Consider the following 14,934-nt stretch of genomic DNA (forward strand, 5'->3'; position numbering starts at 1 on the left):
TGGAAAACAAACAAACAAACAAAAAATCAGAAAACAAATATTTCCCAAGCAAAGCTGATTCTATTTAGAAATACGTTTTAAGTTCCATTACTTGTCTCACTCATTCACAGGTCAAAATGATCAAAATTATTAGTTCCTAAATATGGATAGATCTACTTACCTTCCAGACAATAAATATGGAATCAATATAGTCCTAAATTAATATGTATGCCCGAGGCACACCTGTGATCTATGAGCATTAAATATTTTTCAAAGATAATAATGCAAATGGAGGACGCAGGAGAAGAAAAATTCCATAAATATCCAGGAGCTGAGTAGTTACAATTGCAGTTTTAGCAGCCCACCAACTCCGTCTTACCTATCAACTCTCTGGGCTGAGCTGTCCTGCTGGATCCATTGCACGGAATGTTCTGATAGGGGGCAGATGAGGTGGTGTTGACCCAGGACTCCGGGGATGAAAAGTTGAAAGAAGATTGGTTATTATGGTCCTGAAGCTCTTTACACTGAGCAAGACTGTCTTGAGGAGTGCTTACTTCTTCAGAACAAGGCTGGACTGAGCTAGATGAGATTCTTCTTTGGTACAAGGGCCGACCAGGTCCTCTGGGTTCATACTACACAAAGAAAAACAACAGCTCATAAATCAGTGAAACTTACACCCGCCGCCCTTACGTACACAGCAATCTCACTGTGCTAAGTAGAAATTCTCAAAATTCTCCTCCATGACTATGAAAACCCCCCAAAAAGCAGCCTGAGCTCTGGACATGGTGTCAGGAGAACTGGGTTCAACACTCAGTTCTGGCCACTGGTAGGTAGTCCTATGACAACACACATATAATTTCTGATTCTGTTTTCTTGTCTGTAAAATACGGAGCTGAACTACCTGTCTTCTGTTCTAAAATTTTATTGACATTTTAGGTAACATGAGACTAAGGATGAAGAAGTATATCTGAGCAAAATTAAAGGGGAAAATTATAGTCATGATCAATTGAATCACAGCCATCGTGACAGAGTCATCCATTGTAGACTTATCTCTTGGGTCTGATCCTTCACAACCTCCCGATTTCTTAGACTGGATAGCAAAAAATGAATCCTCTTGCCCAACATAAGTACTCCTGATTGGACTCACTACACGTCTTTTAGACAGTCTTCAATTGACAGAACATTCACTACTTTCTTCAAAAAATCCTTTTTATGTTTGAAACCCAATTAACTTATTCCTTATATGTTCTCCTCCCTAAATGGCACACCCTGAATTCCTTTAACCCTGCCGACAAGATCTATTTGCCAGCCATTTCAAGATTTTTTCTTGTTCCCTAAGTTCTCTTCAGTTTTCCCTGCCTGACTGCTGTGACCACTATCTGGCCTCAGTTCTAGTGGCATGGCAGTATGGAGTAGTAACAGTTAGGTGTGCAGCCTCGGTCTTCAGCCAGACTGTCTGGGTTAGACTTCAGGCTGCTTTTTACCAACAGCGTCACCCTGAGCCATTGACTTAACCTCTTGGGAACTTCGTCTGTAGATGAGGCTTCATTATCCATAGTACCCACCTCTTAGGATTGCTGTGAGAATTAAAAGAGTTCAGCACATATGGCATTTAGAACTGTTCCTGGCACATAGGAAGGGTTTGTTGTTATATAATTGTTTTAATGTAACATATAAAGATTCCATGTTAGATCTTAAATGACAGAATGGGATTTCTTTTTATTGCCCTCTTCCCCTCCAATAATAGCAGGTTCGCTATTCATATTCAGTTTGCGGTTATTACGATTTTGAGGAATCTTTCTTTTACCACTGTTGTTAGCAACAGTTGAAATCAGGAACTGGAGGTTAGACTAGAAAGAGAGAAAGATGAATTGGCACAGTAACAGCAGGATTTTTTTGGAATATAAGCACAAGCAGATACTATCAGGTCAAGTAAATGGGGGAAATTGTGGGTCTAAGCACCGTGAGGGTAAAGCACTGCGAGTATCACAAATGGAACCACTGGGACATAAACCAGAGAAGGGAATGGGTCTAGACAGGCTGCCCTTGTGCAGAAAGGAAAAAAGGGTGGGAGGGGAGCAATTCTCTCACTACTAACCGATGAGTGTCCAAGTCGTTTCTGCATTTCCAAAGTTTTAGCTGCTGGATGAGGAGGGTAAGAGATCATACTTCCATCTAGTTAATTCCTTTTCTCATACTTTTATTATTCTGTCTCTTAGTATCTAAATTCATTTTTAATTTTACTCTGCTTTAAAGGCAATTTTTTCCACTGCTCAAGATCATTCTGAATTTGATTCTGGTTTTCTAGAATATTAACCTTCCTAACTAATTTAGTGTCAACTGTGAATTTAATCAGCGCATTTGAAATTTCTTTGTCTAAGGTCATCAAATTACCATATTGAGTAGAATCAACCTTTCTAAACGGCTTTATGTTCTCCATGGCTAGGCAATCCCTGAAGGATTGACCACAACAGCTGGGGCAGTGTGTCTTTTTTTTATCAAGGTTTGTTAGGAAGACGATTAGCTCTTACAAGCAAAATGAAGTGGATCTTTTTATTGCCGTCCCGAGTGTTTAGCCCAGTCACAGTCTGTAGGGGATTACCTTCTAAAGTCTTTATGTATGAACACTAAAGTACAAAACTAATGTCTGCTATGGCCTCAGAAAGAACAGCTTATAATAAGCAAATCCCTTGGTGATACAGAACACTACATATACTCATGAATTTCAGGCACTAACTTTATAAGCCGTTTTTCATTAAATACTGAACATACATACACTGGCAGTATAAACAAACACCTTTTCGCAATGAACAGATACATGAACCACAAAGCTTAAATGAGGAAAACTAAAAATCAGAAAGCAATAGAAGACTGATATAAAAGGAGACAATATTCAATTAAACTTTTTAGAAAATGTTTATCATTTGTATCTTCTAAACTGAAATTCAAAAAAAAAAAAAAAACCAACCCCAGAGTTACATGCATAGCAGGACTTGTGGAAGTACTCTGTAACTTATTTCTAACAGCTGCAAGCAGCTACTGACAAGATGCATGTGTGATAAAATATGAAATGCAATTTCAAATCACATTATGAATATGATCGATCCTTTACGTTAGAAAAAGAATCAAAACCTGAAATTGTCTTAATGTTCTTAAAATTAGATAAATATGTTGAAGATTTGAAATATGTTGAATATATATAAAAAGATTATATATATAAGTACATCTATTTCATGATGAAGGTAAATGCATGAAAATATGATTTCCCATTTTGGAATCTGTCCTCAAAGGTAATTTGAGTATAGGCAGAGAAATCTTGATGACAACTAAATAAAATGGTTTATATATCAAATAAATTACATTTTAGCAGTTCTGTGGTTTTCAGCATACAGATTCTGTACAGGTTTTGCTAGATTTACACCTAAGTATTTCATTTCTCTTTGAGCTATTCTACTGGTATTAGCTTTCACATTTTGGTTTCCAATTCTACATTGCTAATAGAAGTGAGATTGATTTGTATGTGTTGAGCTTCTATCATAAAACCTTGCTAAATTCACATTAGCCATAGGATTTTTGTTGGTTTGTTTCCTGGGTAGATTCTTGGGGTTTTTCTACATTGGCAATCATGTCATCTGTGACTAGAGACAGTTTTGTTTCTTCCTTTCCAATCTCTATGTCTTTTCTTTCTTTTTCTCCGTAATCTGCACTGGCTAAGACTTCCAGAACAATGTTGAATACGAGTGCTGAGAGTGGACATCTTACCTTGTCCCTAATCCTGGAAAGAAGGCATTCAGTCTCCACCAGTATGATGGTAGCTATAGGAATTTTATAGGTGCCCTTTAACAGGTTGAAGAATTTCCCTTCTAGTTTGCCAAGAGTTTTTATGAGTGGATATTGTGTTTTGCCAAACGTGTGTGAGTTTTTGTTATCTATTGATACAATTACGTGACTTTTCTCTTTAGACTGTCAGTATGGTGGATTACACTGATTTATTTCAAATACTGAACCAGCTTTGCATTCTGGGAACAAGCCCCAACATGGTCATAGCATATTCTTTTTTATATATTGCTGAATTCAATTTGCTAATGTTTTGTTGAGGATATTTGCATTGATGTTCACAGACACCGGTCTGTAGTTTTTTCTTTTTACACTGTCTTTGTCTCGTTTTGGTTATCAGAGTAATGCTGGCTATATACAATAAGTTGAGAAGTGTTCCCTTCTCTTCCATTCTCTGGAAGAGATTGTGTAAATTGGTGGTATTTCTTTTACATGTTTGGAGGAATTCAGTAGTGAGTCATCTGGGTCTGAAGATTTCTTCTTTGAAAGGTTTTTAACTAGAAATTCAATCTAACAGTTATTAAGACTATTCACCTGCCATCTATTTCATCTTCAGTGAGTTTTTGTAGTTTGTGGTGTTCAAAGAAGTGGTCCATTTTATCTAAGCTGCTGAATTTATGTGCACAGAGCTGTTCACAGTATTCTCTTATTACTATCCTTTTAATGTCTACTGGGTCTGTAGTGATATCTCTTCTTTTGATCCTGACGCTGGCAGTTGTGTCTTCTGTCCTTTTCTTTGTCAATCTTGCTAAAGGTTTATCAATTTTATTGATCTTTCCAAAGAATGGGCATTGGGTTTCATTTTTCTTATTTTTCTGTTTTCATTTTTATTGAATTCTGCTCTCATCTTTATTATTTCTTTCCTTCTGCTTGATTTTAATTTATTTTGTTCTTCCTTTTCTAAGTTCTTAGGATAGAAGCTTAGAAGAAAGAAGACCTTTCTTCTTTTCTAAAATAAGCATTTAATGCTATAAAATTCCCTCTGGCATTGCTTTAGCTGCATCACACAAATTTGGGCATATTATATTCTCGTTCAGTTCAAAATATTTTCTAATTTCCCTGAGACTTCCTCTTTAATCTATGAACTATTTAGATATGTGCTCTTTAATTTCCAAGTTTTGGAGATTTTCTTGTTATCCTTCAGTTATGCATTTCTTATTCCATTATGGCCAGATAACATTGTTTTGTTGGTGAATGTTACATGTGCCCTTGGAAAGACTGTGTATTCTGCTGTTATTGGATGGAGTGTTCTATAAAGGTCAACTAAATTCAGTTGGTTAATGATGTTGTTCAATTTTTTCTATATCCTGGCTGATTTTCTGTCTACCAGATCTATGAAACACTGAGGAGGAGTGTTGAAGTCTTAAACTAGAATTGTGCATTTGTCTATTACCCTTTTAGTTTCTGCTTCATGTTTTTTGAAGCTCTGTTGTTAGATGTATGCACATTTAGAATGGTTATGTCCTTATAATGAATCAACCCTTTTATCAATATCTAATGTCCCTCTTTGTCCCTGGTAATTTTCTTTGCTCTGAAGTCTACTTTGTCTGATACTAACACAGCCACTCTGGCTTTCTCTTGATTAGTCTTTGCATGGTATATCTTTCTCCATCCTTTTGCTTTTAACTACCTATATCATTATATTCAAAATGTTTCTTGTGGGTAGCACATAGTTAGGACTATTTTTAAAACCCATTATGACATTCTGACAATCTCTGACTTTTAATTGGTATGTTTAGATCAGGTATATAATGTATCCTGATACGTCTGGATTTAAGTCAACTTTCCTATGATTTGTTTTCTGTTCATTTCCTCTATTTTATGTTCTTTTGAGTTACTTGAACATGTTTTAGCATCATTTTAATAGAATTCCATTTTAATTTTTCTACTGTGATTCTGACTGTATCTTTTTGTATAATTCTTTTAGTAGTTGTTCTAGAGATAATGGAAGACATACTTAACTTCCCACAGTCTACTTAGAATCTACATTTTACCACTTCAGTTGGGATGCAGGAACCTGACCACCATCTTGGGTCCTTCACCTTTCCTGCTTTACGCTATAGCTGTTTTATATAGTACATCTATATACATTGAAAAACAATCGGACGTTATTTATGTATTTTGCTTTCACTGTCCATTTTTATGGAATCCAAGGAGATTAGTTTACTATATTTATCCAGATATTTACTGAATTTGTTGTTCAACCTTCATTGCTGACAGGTCAAGTTTCCTTCTGGTATCACTTCCCCTCTGTCTGAAGAACTGCCTTTAACAATTCTTTCAGAAGAGGTCTGCTGGCTACAAATTCTCTTAGTTTTCCTTCATCAGAGAATGTCTTTATTTTACCCTCACTCCTGAACAATGGTCTTATGGCATATATATTTCTGGGTTAACTTCTTTTCTTTCAGCACTTTAAAAATATTTTTGTCATTTCCTTCTGGTCTCCATGGTTTCTGAGGAGAAATCTTCATTTGCATCATTGTTCTCTAATGAGATGTGTTGTTTTTCTCTGGCTGCTTTCAAGATTATTTTCTTTGTTTTTAGTTTTCAGCCATTTGATTATATGTCTAGGTGTAGATTTCTCTGGGTTTATTCTGCTTGGGGATTCATTCTGCTCTTTAAATCTGTAGGCTTAATGTCTTTCACCAAATTTGGGAAGTTTTCATCTGTTAGTTTGTCAAAGTTTCTTTTCAGCATCACATCTTTTCTCTTCTTCTCCTTGAACTCTGAGGAAATGAATACTCAGTGTTTTGTTTTTGTCCCACAGGTCTCTGAGGCTCTGCTCTTTTTTTCTTTCCCCTTCAAACTTTGTTCTCATTATTGTCCATACTGGATAAGTTTTATTGATCTTCAAGTTCACTGATTCTTTCCTCTGTTATCTCCATCCTGTTATTGAGTCCACTGAGTGAGCTTTAATTTTTGGTTGTTGCATTTTTCAGTTTTAAAATGTTCACTTGGTTCTTTTTTTATACCTTTTCTTTCTTTGTTAAGACTTTTTATTTTAACGTTTGCTTCAAGAACATTTGTGATTGTTCTTTGGAGCATTTTAATAATAAGCTGCTTTGAAGTGTTTTAAATCTGTGTCGTCTCATCATTGGCATCTTTTGATTGTCTTTTCCTGCATGAGTTGAGATTTCCATAATTTCTTATATGCTGAGTAATTTTGGACTGTATCTTGGACATTTTAAATATTAAGTTATGAGACTCTGGGTTTAAATCCTACAGAGAATGTTGATATTTGTTTTAGCAGGCAACTGATCTGGTAAGGTTTAAGCCAGAAGTTCTAACCTGCCTTCTGTAGGCTATGGTTCCAAAGTCTTTTCAATTTTCAAAGCCTCTGTGGTGCTGTGTGGATCTGTATTGAGTGTGTGCCACACTGGATTCAGTTTGTGACCTGGGCAGAGGTCTACCCATTAGCTCAGTTCTCAATGACTTTGATATGCTAATTAGGATCTGATCCACACATGCATAAGTCAGAGTTGAGCCCATGAATTTATAAACAATTCTATAGGGTCAGCTTCTTAAGCTCTTCCTCTCTGTGATCTTCCTGGTAATTTCTAGTTCCTTGGGACTCTCCTTTAGAGTCCTCTGACATGAAACTACCCACTCTACAAGTGTGCAGTGTGCAGGGCCAAGGGGCAGAAGGACAGAGAGAATAAAAGGCAACGAGGTTTGGCACCACCCTCCTGGCACCACAGCTCCACCAAACAGAGATGGTTCCTGTCCCTCAGGGTTTTGGCTCCTGCAGGTTTTTGTTGTGACCAACCCCACTGCAGTGGAATTTTCCATTCCATATTGCAATTAATCTTTAAGAAACTACCAATCACTGAGTTGGATGTAGTATCAGAGGAAAATATCTAAAATTATCTGAAAAAAGCTATTAAAATTCCCTTTTTCAAGTACATATCTATGTGACAGAATTTTCTTCATATACTTCAACCAAAATGACATATTGCAATAGATTTGCAACACTGTGAAAAAATGGTACTCTCTTTGCTAAATATTTTTGTTTGGGAAAATATAGTTATTTTCATAAAAAATGTTATTTATGTTAATAAGCAATGGAGTTATTACTATAATTTCTAAATGAAATAATAATTATTTTAAAATTCTCAGTTTTAAACATTGATAGCTTGTATAGAAAACTACTGATAGATTTTTGAATACTGCATACACGAAAGTTCTTTGAGAGCCTCTTGACATATGCATAAAGCTACTCACTGAATAGCCTTTTGTAATAGCAAAAGACTGGAATCAATCCATGTGTCCACGAGCTAAATAAACTATGGTACAGCTGTATAATGAAAGTCCTATGGAGCTGTAAAAGGAATGAGGAAGATTTCTACATACTGCTATGGATGAGCTCCAGTCTTTCAAGGTACACAACAATATGTGTAATAGCTACCTTTTATCTAAGAAGGGGAGGAATATGTACATATATATAAGTATTTGCTTATATTTTCAAAAAGAAATAATGGAAATACAAACTATAAATTAATAATAATGGTTATCTATAGGGGGAAGGGATAAGCTAGGGGTAGAGAACAGAAATGGAAATTTAACCTTTGTGAATATTGCTTGTTGTATAATTTGGACTTTGGGACCATGTACTAATAAATTTCTTAAAATCAAAATTAGATGTCAACAAAGCAATCCTTAAAAATTAAAAACAAATAGAAATCAACTCAAATGTTTATCAAATGGGTACTATAATCACACATATAAGAGTTATTTCAAATGCCTTTAAAATCCATTATTTTAACTAAATATATCTATGGGATATAGCCTTAGGGCTAAATGAACAACAAAGATAGTTTCAACTGCTTTTAAAGCTAACTTTAGTATTGTTATTATAAAACTATTATATATACATATATACACATATACACATATACAACTATCTATCTGTGTGTATGTATACACATATAGATAAAACAAATAATTAGTTCTGTTAGTCATTCATTAAGAACCATAATTTTTAGTGTAAAAGAAAATATGCAAATATTAAAAACCCTATAACCCTTCATTTGACTTGGAAATAACAGTATGAACTCATGATTTCTTTTTCTTTTTCAAGGAACAAAGTATTTCCCAGCTCTGCCCAGTGAAAAGGCAGAGACAACCAGAGGAAGTGAGCATCTTCAGCGCTGGCCTGTACTCTCCCAGCAGAGCTTTCTGAGAAATAACTGATTCCTGGTCAGGTGGAGAAAGTGTACAAGATGAGTCAGAGACACCTTGTCATGTCTGAAAGCAAGGAAGCTACCGAAGATTACTGTCAATACGTCAAAAGAACACAGACACCAACATGAAGGGGCTCCCACTGGCCAAAGACAGAACAATGTGTCAAAAAGTAGAATGACTACAATGAATTGGAAACTCAAATATATAATGATACCTAATTCATGATGATATTCAAAAAGAAAAAAAGGGAGAGGGAGCCTCAGTGGTCATCTTTTGGGCCCGCTAAGGCACCAATTCCTTACTTTAAAAATTGACTAATAAAGGGCAATAATTAATCATTTATCCTGCCTTTTCTAGGTGGACTATATTTTAGGTAATCAAACATTCAATGAGAAAAAGTTCTCTTTTACAGAAGAAAAGTAAATAAAGAAGAAATTGAAAAAATTTTAAAATTGTCGTTTTGCCATCTCTAGCGAAACAATGGATCTAAGCTACAATCATCAATAACTGCTAAAATATGAAAAGTTGTTGGGAACTTTTAAAATTGATGAATCAGATGATATCATCTGATTACTGATATAAAGGGATCAAATTAACATCACTCGAAGTAGGAAAATCAGATATTATGTGCATCTTTCCCTATATGCATATAAACATACACATTTACTTAAAATGAGATAATATATATAGCTTGGTAATTTCTCACTAAAATACCACAGATACCTTTCTACGTCATGAAAGCTCTTATGACATCATATTTAATAGCTGCATTTTATTATTTCTTCACTTATTTAAACTTGGAGTAGCAAATTATAACACCTACAGGGCCAGGTCTATAACCTAAATGTGTAAATCAGACCAGGAGTTAGACAATGTGGAGTTATGCTGTGATAAACTAGAGAATACATGCCTGGCACTCAAACCAGTCACATTTAATTCTCTAAAAACCACTGAACAAGCAAACAAAACAAGTCTGAACCATCAGTCTGTACTTTCTTCAATTAAACCATATCTCATTTCGGGGGCATTTAGGTTTTTATAATTTTTCCCATTTATACAAGTTTAGTGGTCTAAACATCACTAAATTCCATAGCTTTACATCTTGTTCAACTATGAATTCTTATACAATATAAAAGTTAAATATAAAGGTTATTGGCTCATTAACAATATTGATTTTTTGGAGATGCTTGTCTTTCTCAATCTAAAAATATCTATTTTAGGCCTGAATTTGTTTAGGCCTGGATTTGTGTGATCCAAGGAAAGGCAATATAACCTTGACCTAAATTAAAATGTCAAGGATATGCAAAGATTCTGGAGTAGAAACTAGATCTTACTCACTTGTGTATTCCTAGCACCTAATACAATACAGTTCCTAGGACATAAAAGTCTTCAATAAATATTTGACAAAAGAATTAAAATGTTGAATGCTGAATATAAATGCCAAATTTTCTACTCAATTTTCCCAAGATTTGAAAAAGAAATTCTTAAATCGTGGGCTCTACTAACTTACTTCAATTTAGCTCCCCACATATCATGTTATGTTTAAAGCTATGTGCGATACGTAGTTTTGTAGAGAAGTACAGTTACCTAGAAAGAAAGAAATTAGAAAGGAGGGAGGCGAGAAGTATCACTGTAAGATTAAAAACAATCAGTATGAGCAAGCCAAGCAATGTGTGATGGAGAAACTAGTTTGTAACAGTAATGTCTATGGGTTCATGTGATGTAAGTTATTCAAAACTACATTATAAATTATAAAACAATATTTTTTAAAAAGGTATGATTCCCAGTTAATGGTGGAGATTGGCTCAAGACTCCTCTAAAATAACAACAAAGGAATATAAAAGATCTACAACAATCAAGACCGGATGACTGGCCATCAATAAAAGGCACATTTCTGGAATGTATGAAGACTCGATGGATGAATGGTGTCTGTGGAAGAAGGATGGAGATATAGCTCCCAACCAAGAAAGAAATCAATTTGCCCCACAGAATTCCAGAGGCTCAGGACTCAGAAACACCAGCTACAATGCAAAGTGAAAGGAAGATGAAGGGATAAAATTGGGGGGATTAACTGAAAGTCTGTACAGGGAAGAGCTGGTCGCACTCTGCACTCCTCCCCAACAACCAGAAAGATTCAAAGCAGTAAAAAGTCCCCAGGGAAGGGCCCGCCAGGCAGTAAGTCCTGAGACATACAGAAAACTCTCAAGTTGCTTTTGAATGACACAGATAATCAAGAGTTACCAGACATTTAAGGGGAGTCTCCAGCATCAAAGATGGTCACAGGTAAAGAGACAGGAAAAAAGGGAGGCCCAGGGAAAAAAAGTAACAATGATGTTTTAAAAATATTTTAAAATACTGTTTTAGTTCTTACTAAAAATCTGAAACAAAACAATAAACCCTCAACTGGTTTTGTCAGAAGAAGGAATGCATTTATAAAAACAAAAGGATGTTATGAAAAAGGAAAAAGCTGAGAATAAAGAACTCTTGGAAATTAAACAATTGAGGGCTCAAATATAAAATATAGATAAAATCAAGGAAGGCTACCAGAAAGTAGGAAAAACTACAAATATATCAAAATATGAGAGGGAGAAAGATTAGGAGAATCCAGGAAGTCTAACATCTTATTAACAGAAACTTCAGAAAGTGAGAAACAGAGGAAAGAGCTGGGAGGAGATTACCGAAGAAATCATCTAAGGCAGTTCAAAGAGCTGAAGGGCAGGAGTCTGTCTCTCGAGCAACGCTGTCCCAAAGACCTTCCTGCGATGATGGAGACGTTTGCTATCTGCCCCCAGCCACACGCGGCTGTTGAGGAATCAAAATGGGGCTAGTGGGAATAAGGACAGATTATTTTATTTTATTTCATTTACTTTCAAATCACATCTAATCCACCAGGAATACCTGTAGGTTTTGAATTTATTTACTTGTTGCCATTTCCACTGCTACATCACAGTCCAAGCCACCATCAGCTCTTGCCTGGACAATTATAACACTCTCCACTATTTGTTTTATACTATTTTAAAGTAACTATTTTAAAAATAAAGTGCATTATCTTAACAGAATTTTTTAAACAACTGTAATGTCACATTAGGTTCATAAGATTCAATCATAATAATAGAGGCAAAAATTTATCTTTATTTCCAAAACTAGAGCACATTTATTTCTGGGTTTTACTATTGCTTTTCTTTAAAGAAAGGTATACTGAAATGAATGTGATTTGTAGCAAAGTGGATTAAAATCAATTTAGGTCTAAATAAAGAAAAATACCATTTGAAGCATCTCAGAGGCAAAGGCACTTACAATTTGTAAATAATTTCCCACTAAGCAACATTAATTTCCTAGATCCAAACAAATGGTGATAGTGGAGACACTGGAAGGAATGCCATATTACATCTCAGAGAGAAATGTCCCAGAGTCACTGCTGTGACATCCTGAGCTACCTCAAATCTATCTGGCTCTTATTTAATCTTCTTGAATACGAAACAGTCAAGTTATCCGTCACAGACCACAACACCTCTTACAACGAGAAAGTCAGTTTGGGCAGGAAGTAAAATACTATACGGAACTTTACCTTCAACTCATAACTATTTGTGTTTTCTCTGAAGAATCATAATTATCATAACTAAATTTTTCAGCTTTAAAAAACAAGATAATGCTGGGGAATTTTCGTTTTATTTTTAAGGAGCATTGAGAAATGAAGTACATTCCTCCTAGTTAATTTTCTGGTATTTGAGATCTCTAATCTTTTGAGCAAACAGTTAGCAGCTAGAATCAGATGGCTTTTAAGAATCAAGAATTCTAAAATGAACCATCTGCCGCTTTCTCCACCACCATCCCTCCCCACTTCAAAAAAGGAAAACTTTATACAACTGAAGATTTAATTCTTTGGTCCCAAGAACATAATTTGGCTTTCCCCCACATCTGCTTCATGTAACTGCAATCATTTCTTGTTTTCCAGGAGTCAACTTTACTCATGGCATAAAGATCTGAAGAACAGTGTGATGCTCCAGAAATAGCAGAGGACTGCAAGTCAGGAGCCTCAGCTCCACTTTAATTAGTAACCGTTTAAGGTGCAAGTCCTTTAACATCTTGGTGCCTCAGTTTCCTTTAAAAAGGAGGAGTTAGGGGGCTGGCCCAGTGGCGCAGTGGTTAAGTTTGCATGCTCTGCTTTGGCGCCCTGGGGTTTGTGGGTTCAGATCTCAGCTTCAGACCTGCACACTGCTCATCAAGCCATGCTGTGCTGGCCACTCATATACAAAATAGAGGAGGATTGGCACAGATGTTAGCCCAGGGCTAATCATCCTACTCAAGCAAAAAAAGAGAAAGATCAGCAACAGATGTTAGCTCAGGGCCAATCTTCCTCTCCAAAAAAAAAAAAAAAAGGAAGAAGTTACAATAGATGATCTTCAAGGCTCAACTAGTTGCAAAGTTCTAAGTTTTATTTTAAAGTCTCCAATAAATCAAAGTCTTTATCAATGAGAATGTATTTTAACTTTTTATTATTAAAATGTCCAAACATAATCAATCACTAACTTTGACAATCACCAACAATTTGATGTATCTGCTAAAATAATTCAACTGTTATGACACATACGAGCCTACTTAAGTTATTTAAATTCAAAGAACTATAGAGCATGCTAAGTGACTACAATAAAAAGCATTCTGGGTAATGAGTTTAAACTCTCAGATTTTTTTCCCACAGAGGGAGTACCCTGAAAGTACCCTGAAAGGTTACTATGAAAGGTTACCTATGAAGTACCCTGAAAGACAAGGGCTCCCAAATAAACATTTTAGGGAAAGATCCCTTGCCTGCAAAAGAAAAACATTTCTGACAGAGAAATGCCCTTTCTATTTCCACCTACTCTTCAGTCTTGTGGGTCCCTAGGCTGTTTAAATATATGAACTATATTTTTCTTCCCTTCTTTTCTTAGTTCTTGACCATTTTTTGTCTTCTGTTGCTTTTGCCCAGTTCCCAGTTTTTTCATGAAGAGACTATTCCTTCCACATACATCTCATGCCAATCAGAATGTTCCTCTACTTCTAGATGGCAACCCTAGCAATGACTGACACTTAGGTTTAATTTTAGAGTCCTTGGGTCTTAAGTAACTTCATTATTTATTGCTTAAAGGCCGATTCTACTCTGTCAGAGATTCTTACTTCTGGATTCAGTATCAACTCCCAATATGTTTATGTGTTTATAAATATTCATGTTAAACTGTGAAATCATTATGTTGCTAAACATATGATCATTATTTTCTAAGGCTACTGTTGATATCTCTTTCTAAATATCAAAATATAACGCTAAAATTTCAAGGAAGAAAGGAAAACTAAATGACTGAATTCATATATAAATTTCTGTTGTTAAAGATCGCTGTCAGTTTAAGTAAAAATTCATAATTTGCTTACCACTGGTTTATAAGGTGTGTCTATCTCTAATGTATGAGATTAGCAAGCTATTTCACATGTATAATGTATAAATAAATAACTGGGGGAAAGGCCAGCAACTTAATTAACTAGGGCTCTATTTATAATTGTACTATCAAAGCTAATCACTAAGGAAGAGCTAAATGCTCTAGTGGAAATTCCAAGTCTCATTAACTATGGTGCAAGAAACTTTAATTAAAATGGAACATCTCATTTAAATGATTAGCTTTGATAATTTAAACATGAATAGAGGTCTAATTTATTAATTTGTTGATCACTGTCTCTGTTATGTGCATTAGATGGTTTGATACCATCCATTAATCTCTCTGAGAAGACACTTCTGAGAAGACAGCGACATTATCACCTGGTTATATGACGTAAGTCACGAGCTTTCATCATCTAAAGTCAGAATAGGCAGAATATGTCAATCAGCTAAGAACATCACCTTCAACGACATTTGTACGATACTTTGCTCCACAGAAGGCAACTTGGCACACGAGCGGGGGTGGGGGGTAG

General features: G+C 35.3%; 1 protein-coding gene across 34 annotated transcripts in view; it reads right to left on the reverse strand.

Annotated features, from left to right (window-relative positions):
* The window catches only part of HELZ (helicase with zinc finger), a 177,060-nt gene that overhangs the window by 11,116 nt on the left and 151,010 nt on the right, over positions 1 to 14,934 (reverse strand). For all 34 annotated transcript variants that reach the window (XM_070560226.1, XM_070560214.1, XM_070560230.1 and 31 more), the window contains one exon: positions 359 to 611. In XM_070560226.1, the coding sequence (XP_070416327.1) occupies positions 359 to 611 (253 nt within the window). The remainder of the gene's footprint in view (positions 1 to 358; positions 612 to 14,934) is intronic.

The sequence above is a fragment of the Equus przewalskii genome, chromosome 10 (assembly GCF_037783145.1).
Source record: "Equus przewalskii isolate Varuska chromosome 10, EquPr2, whole genome shotgun sequence".
Classification (NCBI taxonomy): Eukaryota; Metazoa; Chordata; class Mammalia; order Perissodactyla; family Equidae; genus Equus; species Equus przewalskii.